This window comes from Patella vulgata, chromosome 8 (assembly GCF_932274485.2).
Source record: "Patella vulgata chromosome 8, xgPatVulg1.2, whole genome shotgun sequence".
NCBI classification, from domain to species: Eukaryota; Metazoa; Mollusca; class Gastropoda; family Patellidae; genus Patella; species Patella vulgata.
In genome coordinates, this window is record NC_065886.2 from 37,206,837 (window position 1) to 37,222,726 (window position 15,890).

The following is a 15,890-nucleotide window of genomic DNA, read 5'->3' on the forward strand; positions in this document are numbered from 1 at the left end:
CAATGTTTCATGACACCTACGGGTTACGTTGTTAAATTAGAGATAAGTGTATATCAAGTCTATTTATACCTGTGTATATCTATATTAGCTTACACGAAGCTGGTTAATAGCCTTCAGTAGAAACACCTGCCCGATTGTTTAAATATGTATGCACCCGTCTTTGGTTCTGGTATAAATTATTTAATATTTACCATTTAGGCAGTCCATTTGTTATTATCTCGATTGCATCTTTTATTTTATGGACTGTTGTCTGTGATTACTTACAGTATTTGTATAGAATGTTTTAAATATGTATGAACTATGCAAAACTGTCCCAAGATCCATTATAAAATCAATGTCCAAAGACACATCGTAACAGTTCCAAGACACATTCGATTCCGTTGTGATCAATCTGTTCATTCACAAAACATCACCTTGTTGGTTCTAAATACAAAGTCTTGACATCATAGATGCGTTTTATTTGTCTTGTGTTTATTTTAGGTGGTGCAAACCCTTCCTCTTCCGGATCCTGTCCAGGAACAACAGCGGCCATCAGTGGCTGTTCAGACGCTGAACCATCGATTTCTGATAGTTCAAAGTTCAACTTTATGTTCTGGTCATGCCTTTCACCGAAGGTAACGAGCATGGATTTAATCAGCGGTACATCTAATGATCTCATAACGGCAACTGGTTCTGGATTCGGGTCAAACAACTGTGAGAATGAGGTTATGATCGGTGATGGACGTGGAGTAGTTGAATCAGCCTCGGATTCTTCATTTTCCTTTAAAATAGACCCATCGACATCTCCTGTTATTGGAACAAAGCAGAAACTCACATTAAGAGTAGGAAATCGGGGATTTGCTCTCGTGGACTTGGCAAATTCTACGTTCGCTCTTTTACCAGGTGTTTCAAGTATCTCTCCAGCAAGTGGATCAACAGCCGGGGGCACCATCTTAACCTTGACCGGTTCCGGATTCCAAGGAACAACATCGGATGTCTCTGTCAACATTGACATCTACCCATGTCAGATTCAATCTTTAACCTACACACAGATCATTTGCTCTACACCTCCATTGTCGGCTGGTAAAGTTGAAGTATCTGTGATCATTTCAGTAGGTGGACAACAATTTACTGCTGAATGTGCATCATGTTCATACACTTACGATGCAGCTGCTTCGCCCACGGTTTCAGCAGTCTCCCCAACTACGGTGTCTGGCTCAACAACATCTCTTACTGTCACAGGTACTTTATTCGGCACTACAACAGCGGATGCTCGGGTCGTAATAGGCGGAGAAGAATGTGTGGTATCCACTGTAACTGCTACACAGATTGATTGTGCTGTAGGTGGAGTTAAAACAGGAACCCATCCGTTAGAGGTGTACATTGCTGGAAAGGGCAGGGCAGTAACATCAGTAACAATAGACAGTCCTGCAACCATCAGCAGCTTGGATCCAGTTCAAGGAAGCATTAATGGTGGATTACTACTGAAGATCAATGGCAACGGATTTTCTCCCATAAATACAACCGTTAGTATTGACGGCTCCGATTGTCCAGTGATGAATGTTACATTTAGTTTGGTTGTATGTAGTACGCCAGCGCATGCGGTAGGAAGCACTAACGTAATCGTTACATCTGAAACCGTGTCCTATACCAGCCAGACTTTCACATATGCATCAGGTGCTTCACCAGCCGTGACAAGCATTAATCCAACGCAAGGAACCGCGACTAACACACTCACCATCACCGGTACTGGATTCAGCTCAACCATGGAAGACAACTCTGTTACCATCAACAATGTCCCTTGTGTCGTGACAGCTGCTTCTACTACCAGTATAGCGTGTACTCTTGGTGATGTGTCATCTGGCGCTTACCCAGTTGTGGTTAATGTTGCGGGATTCGGCTTCAGTGACTCCAACACCCAATTTACATATGAGATGACTTTTTCAACAATTTCACCATCAACAGGTATGATGATAATTGTTTTCTTTGCAGACAAAAGCTCCTATGCTGTCCAGAAACGTTAGGATATTAATATTACTATTATACTTATTTTAAACCTAATCTAATACCGGTCTTTTCTGGCCATAATCTATATCATTGAAACAATTATGGATGATCACCAAAAACGCTCTTTCCGCTTCTTATCGGTGATAAGTAGGACCCTATGCTAAGCATAGAACTTGTGGTTGTTATTTTTATCATATCAAAAATATGTTTTAGTCTCAAATGGTCTAAAGTAAAATGCCAAGGACAAAAATATGCTTTGATCTCAATTGATCTAAAGATCTAGGCCCTTATTCACGAAAACTTAAACTAAGATACAATCGAAATTTTAAGAAATACTGCAATTCGATTGGCTGACCAATATGCAAATTGGATATATGCAAATTCATTTTACTGGTCAGCCAATCGAATTGCAGTATTTCTTAAAATTTTGATTGTATCTTAGTTTAAGTTTTCGTGAATAAGTCTAAGATTACAAAATATGTTTTCATCTCAAATGGTCGAAAGTAAAGTGCTGCTAAGGAGAAAATAGATTTTAGTGACAAATGGTCTGAAATATACTGCTAAGGACAAAATATGTTTTAGTCTCAACTGGTCTAAAGTAAAATGCTACCTAATATTTGTTTTATATTTTATATTATACAGGGAGCTCATCTGGAGGACAGAGTGTTACATTAAGTGGAAGTGGTTTTGTACGGGGGTCTATGACAGTAACTGTGTGTGGACAACCATGTTCTCTACAATCCACCGCTCAACAAACGTCTACATCATATGTTTGCTTAACTCCTCCTGCTACAGGTAAGGGTTATAGATTGTACATACACATAGGAATTCAAATTTGGCAAGCTGAATGTAGTCTGCTAACTCGAACTGTTTTATATAGGGAACCTAGGTGGGTAGGCCTGGAGACATAACAGTTTAACCATTATATGTCAGAATTTAAACTGGGAGTACCACACATTTCACATACTAGATCAGGAACTATAGTCCAAAAGGGCTATTCATCTTTTTGTTCTTGTACTTTTTCATTTTGGGGACCACAGTCTTCGAAAAAATTCCAAGATGACGGCGATGGCGTCATGCTCATACTTTTTGTATTTATCAGTTGTAGCATCGTTTATAGATTTAGAAAAGAAAACAACAACTCAGTTTGATTTATGATTTATCTATTATCACCATGTATGTCTCAGGTACCGTAACCGCAACCACTCAGTGTGATGTAGTAGCAACAGTTAACACGATCACCCAGACTTTAAGTAATGGTTATACCTACGACGCCAGTCTAACGCCTGAAATTACGGGAGTATCTCCTGCACGAGGTGGCACTGCTGGTGGAACCACACTTACGATAACAGGCACTGGATTTGGGTAAGAATAGCCACGATATTAATTACAATAGATCACTTATATTGGCAATACGACTATATATAATGTTTTAAATACATGTGTTTGAAGTACAAATATTATATTTTTAGTATGAATTTATGTGTATTTTCAGCATAGAAATAATCATTTCAGTACAATTACATTTAGGTATAGACAAAATGTAACGTTTGATGTACGTGTATATTCAGTACACCTATATGTCATGCTTGACAATGTCTATTTTCAGGGTTCCTCAACCGATTATTTTTGATATATATAATTATAAATTATATTGATATGCACTGTACGTGTATTTTCAGTACAGCTATTTTTCTATGACATAATGTAATGTTTGATATACGTGTATTATCAATACATCTATGTTTCTATGTGGACATAATGTAATGTTTGATATATAATGTAATGTTTATATATTTCAGTACAACTGTAAGAGATGTATCAGTAACTATAGATAGTGCTGTATGTATTTTCAGTACAGCTATTTTTCTATGACATAATGTAATGTTTGATATACGTGTATTATCAATACATCTATGTTTCTATGTGGACATAATGTAAAGTTTGATATATAATGTAATGTTTATATATTTCAGTACAACTGTAGGAGATGTATCAGTAACTATAGATAGTGCTGTATGTAATGTAACAACAGTATCAGCTACACAGATAGTTTGTGTAACTGGACCAAGTAAACCATCAGATACTAAAGTAACCGTTGAAATACAAGGAAGTGGTATCGGTAAACAGGTAGGTTTCTAATATTCAAAACCAACTAGATGTTCATCTCAAGCTAAACATCCGGTTTTTAGTAAAGATTCCTACGGTTTCTAAAAATGAAAACATTCTAGATGTTCCCATAGCTTATATGTTGAGATTCGAGTTGCTTCTTAGCTCCAAACTACGCTACCTGTTGTTTCTAACATTCAAAACATTCTAGATGTTTCCAGTACACTGCATAAGATACATGTTGTTTCTAGCATTCACGACATTCTAGATGTTCCCCATACGCTACATGCTAAGATTTGTGTTGTTTCTAATATTTAAAACATTCAAGATGTTCCCATACGCTACATGCTAAGATTCGTGTTGTTTCTAACATTCAAAACATTCTACATGTTACCCATACGCTACATGCTGAGATTCGTGTTGTTTCTAACATTCAAAATAAACCAGATGTTCGCCACACGCTAAAAATCCTGCCATTTCTTACTAACTAATCTGTGTCGTATGTGATCTTTCCTACTTTTATTTAATATATTTTTGTAATATGTATTTTCAGACAAGCGCTAAATTTTATTATATTGACGTCTGGTCTTCGCGTTATACTTGGGGTAATCAGGATCCTCCAACCGAAGGTGATTTAGTAATAATACCACGAAATCAGACGTTACTATTGGATACCGACACCGCCATATTAAAAATGCTGGTCATTCAGGGTAAGATTTAGATGATATTAAAATGCGGTGATTTTTAAGCAAAATGCTTTTTGTTATCTCAGTCCATAAACGACAACACTGTCCTAATTGAAAATAGATATAAGCATAAACTGCCACTATCATGATACTCGTTACATGCAAACTACTCAATATCTTTATGATAAGACACGTTTGCCACTCTCAGTTGAGTGTAGGCCTAGCTACGGCAGACCGATTTACATAATGCCTCCGAATACTACCCAATATTACAAATTACTGCCCAATACTACCACATACTTCTGTATTATGATTCGAGGGGTTGGATTGCTGAATAGTTAGCTCGTGTGCGCTGCAACATAAGCTCTGTCATGAAGTCAACTGGAGTAGGGTCACTTGTCCAACCTCGTGGGTTTTCTCCGCACCTTCCGGTTTCCTCCCACTGCTAAAGACACCTTCGCGCAAGCAAATTATCGAAATAAAATTGAACCATATGTTAGTCCCGAAATGACATAGTTTCTGTCGAGTGGACGTTAACCCCCCCTCTCTCTCTCTCTCTCTCTCTCTCTCTCTCTCTCTCTCTCATTACGAACCCAATAATATTAAATAAAACCACATACTACCTTAAGAACTAATCTATAGATAAATCAATATACAAAACATAAAGCGAAATGAAGATTGAAATCGAATGAAATAGTGTTTGACGTCACACTGTTCTGCCCCATCCGGGATACTGAAGGTGGAAAATTGCGATTGGTGAGCAAATTTGATCATTTTTGTGTACATGTAATTCCATTTTTAGGCGGAAAACTGATTTTTGATGAGAAGGACGTGGAATTGAAAGCAGAAAACATTCTAATATTAGATGGCGGGGTGTTACAGGTAATATACCTATACTCACGTTTTACCAAACCATGGTCGCTTAAAACAGGTTTCATCATTTGGGGGGCGGGGGGATCGTCGAATGGTTAGCACGTGCGCGCTGTATTATAAAGCCTGTCATTGAGTCAACTGGCGTGGTTTCGAATCCCCGGTTGTACGTGATAAGGAGTAGAGTCGCCTGTCCAACCTTGTGGGTTTTCTCCGGGTCCCCCGGTTTCCTCCCACTGCTAAAGACCCCTACGTGCAAGCAAATTATTGAAATAAAATTAAACCATATGTTAGTCCCGAAATGACCTAGTTTGTGTCGAGTGGACGTTAAACCCCATTTCTCTCTCTCTCTCTTTTCAGCATTTTGTTGTTATAACTGGTTATATATAATCACGTTGTTCTGTCGGTTATAACATGTAATCACGTTGTTCTATCGGTTACAATGTAAAATCACATTGTTCTATTGGTTATAATATGTAATTACACTTTTCTATCGGTTTTTAATGTGTTATTACTTTGTTCTATCGGCAATATTAAATATTGACACTATCCTATCGGTTATAATATATAATGACACTATTCTATCGGTTATAATATGTCATCACATTGTTCTGTCGGTTGTAAAATATATTAAACTGTGTATAACAGGAAGTATACACTATCTGTATATATATCAAATATCAGTATATTATTATAATATATTTCACTGCCAAACGACTAATTATTATAACTTGTTCTTTATATCATAACAACCCACATAACAACATTTAAATACCATATAGATAATTAACCTATTACGTAACTGTGACGTATATTCCGTCATTATATGTGACGCGCGTTGGCTAAATGAGTCGGAATGCGCAAATTCTAATATTGAGCAACAAACATAACATGTGAAAATATTGATTTTGGTCGAAATTGAGATTTTCTCAAAAATGAGTCTATAAATATACTATCTATCAACCTAAATGATCAAAATAGCAATAAAACATTTTGAAACACCTTTATTTGGACGTTTTGTGAGAGTACCGTATTCATAAATTTTTCTTTTTTTTTTAAAATTCTCAGCGAATTAGTTATTTTTCTTTGCTTGCTGTGGGACATAAGGAAATCCTTTTGCGTAATACTTGGCATGGTTTTGAAGCGTCGTTACATCTGTAGTTTATAAATATGACTGAGGTACATATAAATCGACAGAGCAACGTGATTACATATTATGTAATTACGTTGTTCTTTCGGTTGTATTATGTAATCACATTCTTCTATAGGTTGTATTGTGTAGTCACGTTCTGTCGATAACAATATGTAATCCCGTTGTTCTATCGGTTATAATATGTAACCACAGTTTTATCGGTTATAATATGTAACTACAGTTCTATCGGTTATAATATGTAACTACAGTTCTATCGGTTATAATATGTAACCACAGTTCTATCGGTTATAATATGTAACCACAGTTCTATCGGTTATAATATGTAACCACAGTTCTATCGGATATAATATGTAACTACAGTTCTATCGGTTATAATATGTAACTACTTTTCTATCGGTTATAATATGTAATCCCGTTGCTCTATCGGTTATAATATGTAACCACAGTTCTATCGGTTATAATATGTAACCACAGTTCTATCGGTTATAATATGTAACCACAGTTCTATCGGTTATAATATGTAACCACAGTTCTATCGGTTATAATATGTAACTACAGTTCTATTGGTTATAATATGTAACTACAGTTCTATCGGTTATAATATGTAACTACAGTTCTATCGGTTATAATATGTAATCCCGTTGCTCTATCGGTTATAATATGTAACCACAGTTCTATCGGTTATAATATATAACCACAGTTCTATCGGTTATAATATGTTCTTTCGGTTGAAATATGTAATCACGTTGCTCGGTCAGTTATAATATGTAATCTTTTTTTGTTTGATTATGTAATCATATGGCTCTATTGGTTTTAATATGTAATATATTTGATATATTTTTTTTTCTATTTTCCCGTTTGTCAGGTTGGTACTGAAGCCGAACCATTCCAACACAAAGGTATTATAACCATGTTTGGTAATTTAAGATCACCAGAATTGCCTATATATGGAGCTAAATGTTTGGCTGTAAGAGATGGAACGTTAGATTTACATGGTAAGTGTCCACGCTCTATTACGAGAGGGGGTGGGGCACACTCTTAAATATAATACATTTCTATTTCAACCATTTGCTTGCACGCAGGAGAGGGGAGGGTGGGGATGGGGTGCAGATAACGCTAGTTTAGACGCACAAACAAGGGGCCGATAATTTTCTATTTTATAAAATACAAACTATTATTTAGATTCTGTGAACTTATTGACCCCAGCTGGTTTTGATAATATCGACTTTTTAACACTGTATATACTTCTGTTCAGGCACGAACTGGCTATGATCTAATTAAACATGTAATTAATCCCATATGTCATTTACAAACTATATGTTCTGTGTACAAGCTCCGCAGTACTTCAAAGGAATACGCACTGGTCAGTAAGCATACCGTGACGTGATAAATAGACAATTACATATGATCATGAGTCTTATCTATTTTCCCTATTGTCGGAGTTTGCTGACAGACGTACGAGCGGAGACGAAACAAGAGATGTTGAGATCAGCGTATGGACACACCCGAGTTCAGCCGCTGCCGAGGCAGAAGGACGGAATGGTTGTCTTAATGTACCATGTTAATGTTATCGTTTATGTTCCTGGTGTAATTTTAGTTCCTGTTGTATTTATGTAGTTGTTTTATATTCTGTTCCGATGTAAATAAATCATATATTTACTAAAATGATCTCTGTTATCACTATAATAGTGTTATGTCGATACCACGACACTTCGTCGATTTCAGACCTTATGACCTAAAGCGCACGTGTTGGAGAACTTGACCACCTTGTCCCATTAAAACAAACGAAATTTGACGAATATAACAAATGGAGACGATTTTGTTTTCGGGGTCACACATCTTAAAATACCGAAGAAACAGTCTAAAATAGTGTTTATTGCTAAACGTTCTGTTTGTGTTTCAGGAAAACCAACCCACGTGACCTGGTCTCGCCTGGCATCAACAGCATCGGCAGGAGCTACAGCCATCACTCTTGAACATCCAGTAGAATGGAATGTCGGAGATCAAATAGTTATTGCCACAACAAGCCATCGTCACTCTCAAAGAGAAAATGAGGTGCGCACCATAGCCAGTATATCGAGCGATAAGCTGTCTCTAACACTCACTAAGGCCCTGACCTATACTCATATTGGGATCTCGGAGACGTTTGATGGACAGACCGTGGAATTCCGAGCTGAAGTGGGGTTGTTGACGCATAATGTGGTTGTCCGGGGTTCACGAAACATGCAATGGAATGACAAAATTGAAGCATGTCCTGACGGATTTGATACAGGAGAATTTGCCACCCAAACTTGCTTCCAGGGTCGCTTTGGACAGGAAATGGGCAGTGACCAGTTCGGTGCCCAAATCATGCTGCACGCTCCAAGAAAGGATGAGAATCTGGCAATTGGTCGAATCAGTTATATTGAAGTTAACTATGCTGGACAGGCTTTCCGACTCGGGAGATATCCGATACATTTACATTTGAATGGGGATATGTCTGCTTCGTATGTTAGAGGCTGTGCTATTCACGAAACCTTCAATAGAGCTATCAATATTCATTTTACCCACAATCTTCTCGTAGAACATAACGTAATTTACAATGTTATGGGCGGAGCTTTCTTCCTGGAGGATGGTATTGAAACTGGTAACATAATCCAATACAACTTGGGTGTATTTGTTCGAGGCAGTTCCTCACTTCTCAACGATGATATTACTCCGGCAATTTTCTGGGTAACGAATCCAAATAACACTATACGACATAACGCAGCCGCTGGAGGCAGCCATTTTGGATTCTGGTATCGCATGCACCTACATCCCGAGGGGCCGTCCAAAACTAACACAATTTGTCCCAAACATGTACCCTTAGGTCAATTCAAAAACAATACTGCCCATTCGTTTGGTTGGTTTGGCTTGTGGATCTTTGAAGACTACTTCCCCAAAGTTGGCGGATCCTGTTCACAAAGTGCTGCTTCAGAGGTTGCAGTGTATGAATCTTTGACAGCATGGAATTGTGAAAAGGGTGCTGAAGCCGTCAACAGCGGTGCTATTCAGTTTAAAGATTTTATATTGGTAAACAATGAAAAGGCTGGTTATGAGGGCAAGTTACTTTCAGGGGGAATTCCTCAGTATGCTGAAGACGGACCGATGGTAAGAGGTGGTTTAATTGTTGGTTACAGCTCGAACTTAGACACGGAGGTATCTAACGGCTGCACCCATGGTGGTGTTATTTTACCTTACCAAAACGGTTTTATGGTTAAGGGCACAAAGTTCGTCAACTTTGATCGTAGTTCATGTGCCGCATTCCGGTTTACGAGGATCACAGGAACATGTTCGGTAAATTGTGGAGGATTCATCACTAAAACTACAGGTTTAGGATTCAACAACGCTGACAGAAGATTGCACTTGGACTGGCAACATGAGGGTGTTATCATTGATATTGATGGTTCGTTGACAGGAAGCGCTGGGCATTCAGTAGTACCCTCTATGGGTATACTTCCACCTGCTAAATGTAGTTCTGCCGTCCCCTTTAGTGTTGGCACTGTACCGGGAAGCACATGTCAAGCAGACGTTAAATTCCACAGATTTGCCTTTAATAACATCAAACCCTCTTCATTGGAATCTAAAGATGTTGTAATTGAAAACCAGTTTGGAAATGTAAGTGGACCGTATCGATTTAAGAGAATAACTCACAAACCTGGTTGGGTGGTAATAATGGTTGATGGTGAAAGTTATAAGATGAGTTTTGAAAACGGCGAACAAGTAACAAATATCAGCTATAATGGAGTTTTTCACAACTTTGAGGTAAATATAATACCTAACTTATTTGGTTTCTGTTGGTTTTTTTAGGGTGGGGGTGGGGTGGGAGGGTAAACATTTTGACACCCCATGGCGGACACATATTCCTATTTGATATTCATCTTTAACAATATTGTAGTTTGCAAGAGACTTATTATTGCACTAAATGACGCAATGGGACTTTAAAGCGGCGAGGTTTAATTCCCTTTGAATGCTTCCTGTCATAAAATAATTGTGGTTTTTTTTTAAAGTCAGGACAAGCCATGATACTTACTCTACAGACAGAGAAGAAACCAGATCGAGTGATGATTGATGGATCTACACCACGTACAGAGCAAACAACCGATCTAGATCCTTCTACTATGGAAAATGGTGATTGGCGGTATAACTACACCACTGGAACGCTAAGCTACATCGGTGGGTATAACGATAGTTAACTCATAATCCTCGCTGTTAGTCAAACCTTAAATCTGATCGATGCTGAACCTTCCAAACGAGGGTCGGTGGGGTGGTGACCAAATGGTTTAACGCAACTGGTTTAGATCATAAGGTATACCATTGGGTCTCTCTCTCTCTCTCTCTCTCTCTCTCTCTCTCTCTGCATGTATCCAGACCAAAGGAATCAACCCTTTAGTATTACAACTTCACCTACTAAATTTCACTTCATTTATTTTAGTTTCTGCCAGTCAGTCGAGAAAGAGAAGAGGAGCCATTGTATATGATACGGACAGAGCTTATGATTTTAAAGCGTTCCGATGTTACTACACAGACTGTATACCACCACCAGATCCCACGACTGTACTAACTCGTCCCAATACGTCAATGCTATGGTCAGATGATAACACGTGGCTTGAGATGAATATAACCAAACCAGTTGACGGTGATGATTTAACAATTGGACGAGGTATGATTTGAGTTTATCATCAATTTTGTGGGTGAGAAAATATACGCCAAGGTCGCATCGCATGCAAAAATGCCTATTTCTAGACGACGAGCGAAGCGACTGGAAACTTAATTATAAAATGATATTTCCTTTCTTAGATGACGGATTTTAATAAAATATTTGGATATTTTATAATTGAATTACTTATTTGGAACTGTGATGGCCAATAAAGGACGTGTATTTAGTGGTGTTGGTGGTTTGGGGGTCTCGCTGGCTCTTGGGTCCGCCCCTGTTTGTAGAGAAATGATGTCACTTTTCCATTTTTATTACAAAAGAAAGCATATTTTAAATACGTGCAATCCATGAAAGAATGAAATCAAACCACTGGCATTTTGCGCTATTATCGTTATTATTTTTAGAGTCTCAGCTTTCAAAATATTGTAGATTGCACGGGATGAACAATCCTTGGTCATAAACTATACACAAATCACTTTCAACATTCTGGTACATTCTTATCCGATCGAATAATCTATAAACCATTTTCTTTAACTTATGATCAACGTGTTTCTTTTTCATTTTAGATTTTTGGATCATTTTGGACGTGTCACCGCCAAGGCTGGGTAATCTGATACTAGACGGTGGATTGGAGTTCGAAGATGATCCCTCCAAAAGCTTCACTCTTAATGTTGACTTTATCCTGATCAAAGGCCGTCTTGTGATTGGGTGGGAACATGATCCGTTTGACGGTAACGCTGAAATCATTCTACACGGCGAACACAGCACACCCAAATACCCAGTAAACGATGGTGCGGAACTGGGATCAAAATTCATAGGTGAGTTTGATTATAGTTCAGGGAATTCAAGACCACGTTAGTACTCTCTATATGCTGAATTGTAAACTGTATATTTGGTAACGTACATGGTTTCATCGGCGAATATTCGCCAGTTTATCGATGAATCATCCGATTTCTGCGGTCTGTTGCGATGATCACTAGAATACAGCTTGTGGACTTACATGTGGATAGCCTGTAAGCTATCTTCTATCGAACAGTTTTGTGGGCTATGATGCGCTCTGTCAGCCCCATGGATTTAGGTACGGCATGTCTTCGATCTAGCAGAATGTCTCTTGTGGGCTTAGGTACGGCCTGTCAGTTATTGAGCAGAACATTTCTTATGAGATTTGTAATGCCAATCAGCTATCGAGCAGGATATCCTTTAAGAACTGCCTGTGAGCGATCGAGCAGCTAATGATCAATTAATGACTACTAGAGCACCTTTAAGTCAATAAATTGTATTAAAACGTATATTGAATAGGTGTGTTTGGTGGCTTGGATCTACATGGTAAAGACTATGGTGTACAGTGGACGAAGTTAGGACAGCCGGCCGTTGCTGGTAGGAACCAGATAACTCTGAAAGTACCTGTCAATTGGGCTGTTGGTCATGAAATTGCCATCGCTCCTACATCTTTAAGTGTCTGGCATACAGAAACCTTCACCATCTCTGCAATATCCAGTGATAAGATGACCTTGACCTTGAACTCTTCGCTGGCTTTTAACCATGTGTGTAAGTAAATCAGCATTGATTTCTATTTCAGTTAAAGTATAATTTTGTACTAATTTATTCCAAAGACACTGTAGGGCTTCAGAAAACCGATCTTTTACCGAAGAGAAAAATTGTTGTAATTCCCTGTCATTGCATCATCGCCCATTGTAATATATCCAGCGATTTTGTAATGGCAACCTTGGTAGATTATTCGTGGAAGATGTTTATTTTAATTAATCATTAGTATAATATATGTATATACGAAATGACATATTTTATTAGTGTACAGCTCCATTGAATGCGTCGATTTTTATTACTTATTAGTGTAGTATATTTATGATATAAATGATATATTTTATTAATCGTATAGAGTCTGGGATTGCATCTGTTGCGGTAAGAAGCACTATTAAATGTAATAAACTTAAACTTAACAAATGTTTTGGTGAATTGGATTTAGATGATTTGCTATGAGACAAATTTCATACATCGTTGGTGGAAGATCTTTATTTTATAGGAAAATAGTTATTGGTTCAGTAAGGAAACAAATGTAAGAACATGTTATTGTTTATGGGAATTGGATTTAGGTGTTTATCAGTTGTTGCATTTAGGTGTTTTGCAGTTTACTTTTATAACATTTCAGATTATACAGAAACTCTTGCCACGGGGCAAACTTACACATTAGCAGCAGAGGTTGGTCATCTGACTAGAAATATAAAAATAAAAGGCAATGAATATCCAAATCTGATGAGTGAATCTTTTGGTGCCCGTATACTGGTTGGGCGAACTGCTGATGCTACAAAATCGTATGTTGGTAAGTACATATAATAAAGTATATGATTTTATAATTTAATTATACCAAGCTTTCATCTGCTGTATGAAGCAATTTGAACTCGTACGCGTCAATTTGAATACTGCTTTCAAGATATCGTGATTATTGGGATTCCGTCCTATAAACGACATCCTTTCAATGATTCCGAACGTAATTGAACACATTCAACGATTCTTGCTTCATTGAGTAGTTTCCTAGATTATTAATTCATTGAGGAGTTTCCAAGATGTATACCCAACTAAACAGTTATCAAGATTATTACCCAACTGAACATATGCCACCATAGGCGTAGGAGCTCAAAGTAATTCAGGGGGGCATAAGAGAAAATTGCCCGAAATCAATACCGTTTTTTCGGGCATACATATCATAAGAGAGCTTCGGGCATAATTTCGGGCATGCAGTGGACAAGAAAAAGACGAGAAAACTTTTCGGGCAGTGTGGATCTCATAGAAATAAGTTAATTATATTTTTTCTCTAAACGTTAATAGAAAAAAAAGGGGGGCATAAGAGAAAATTGCCCGAAATCAATACCGTTTTTTCGGGCATACATATCATAAGAGAGCTTCGGGCATAATTTCGGGCATGCAGTGGACAAGAAAAAGACGAGAAAATACTTTTCGGGCAGTGTGGATCTCATAGAAATAAGTTAGTTATATTTTTTCTCTAAACGTTAATAGAAAAAAAAGGTCGTGGAATTTTTCATTTCCCGAAAATAAAATTTTTTTTTGGGGGGGGGGGGGCAAATGCCCCGGCTCCTATGCCTATGTATGCCACGATCCATACCTAACTGCACGCCTTCTAGGATGTATACATAACTGAACAGCTTCTACGATTCATACCTAACTGCCTCTTTTCAAGATATCATACTTTACTGACCTCATTCCAAGATACCATAGTAAATGACCTCTTTTCAAGATATCATACCGACCCGACTTCCTTCCAAGATATCATACCTAACTGACCTCATTCCAAGATACCATATCTATCTGACATCTTTTTAAGATATTATACTTAACTGACCGCCTTCCAACTCTCCAAGATATCATACTTAATTGACCTCATTTCCAGATGTATATGCCTATGGCATTAACTGGGTGCTTCGTACCCCATTAGACACCGTCCAACATTTCTCACCTATCTACTATCTGAACATCTTAAAGGAATCAAGATTTATTGGGTTTCTGTCTGAGATGTTTAACCTAACTGACCTCCTTCCAAGATATCATATCTAACTGACCTCCTTCCAAGAAAGCATACCTAACGGACATGATTCCGAGATATCATACCCAACTGGCCTCATTCCAAGATAATCATGCCTATTCTAATTTACTTCCAATAATAAGACATTTTGTCCAAGATACCATACCTAACGGACCTCCTTCCGAGATGTCATACCTAACTACACTTCTGTAAATAATTGAATTCCTTCTAAGATATCATACTGAATTGAACTCTATCTCAGATTCCGTAGTTATCTGATTTTCCCAGATCGAGGGTGGGCTCCTCCGTCTCTAAAACAACTATCAATATTTTATTCTATTAATGTATCTGTGTACTTTTCAGGATTTGCAAGAATATCGAATGTTGAGTTTTATCACACTGGACAAGAAGGTTGGACTGAATCCTATGATCCCAGATTCTCTTTGTCTTATGTTGATGTTCCTATTAATTCCGATCTACCATCGTTTGTAAAGAAGAGTGCCTTCCACAACGGTTTCTCTCCAGCCATTGGTGTGTTTGGTGTTGATGATATCGTCATAGCAGATAATGTAATACATCGTACCGTTGATTCTAGTAAGTGTGCAATGGATAATCATTGAGGGGAATTTAGCAATTGACTTAAATAATACTAGAATGTTTTGGTATGGGTACAATCATTTTGATCATTACACTGCCACGTTCCAACAAGATTTCACAAGTCGTGTGCAAGCAAAAACCTAATGGTACATTCTGGTATTGTGTATCATAGATTGCAATACCTCTTAGACGTTCCATACTAGTTTCAAGATGGCCGGAGTACAGAGTAAATAAGGCAATCAATATCCAAACGTTTTG

General features: G+C 37.7%; 1 protein-coding gene across 1 annotated transcript; it reads left to right on the forward strand.

The window, feature by feature from the left end:
• Nucleotides 1-449: 449 nt before the first annotated feature.
• On the forward strand, nucleotides 450-11,496 carry LOC126830441 (fibrocystin-L). The gene is made up of 10 exons (XM_050560828.2): nucleotides 450-1,944; nucleotides 2,629-2,781; nucleotides 3,174-3,351; nucleotides 3,963-4,116; nucleotides 4,649-4,805; nucleotides 5,584-5,663; nucleotides 7,670-7,799; nucleotides 8,708-10,587; nucleotides 10,833-10,998; nucleotides 11,258-11,496. The coding sequence occupies exons 1-10, from the start codon at nucleotides 450-452 to the stop codon at nucleotides 11,494-11,496; spliced, it is 4,632 nt and encodes a 1,543-aa protein (XP_050416785.2).
• Nucleotides 11,497-15,890: the final 4,394 nt, after the last annotated feature.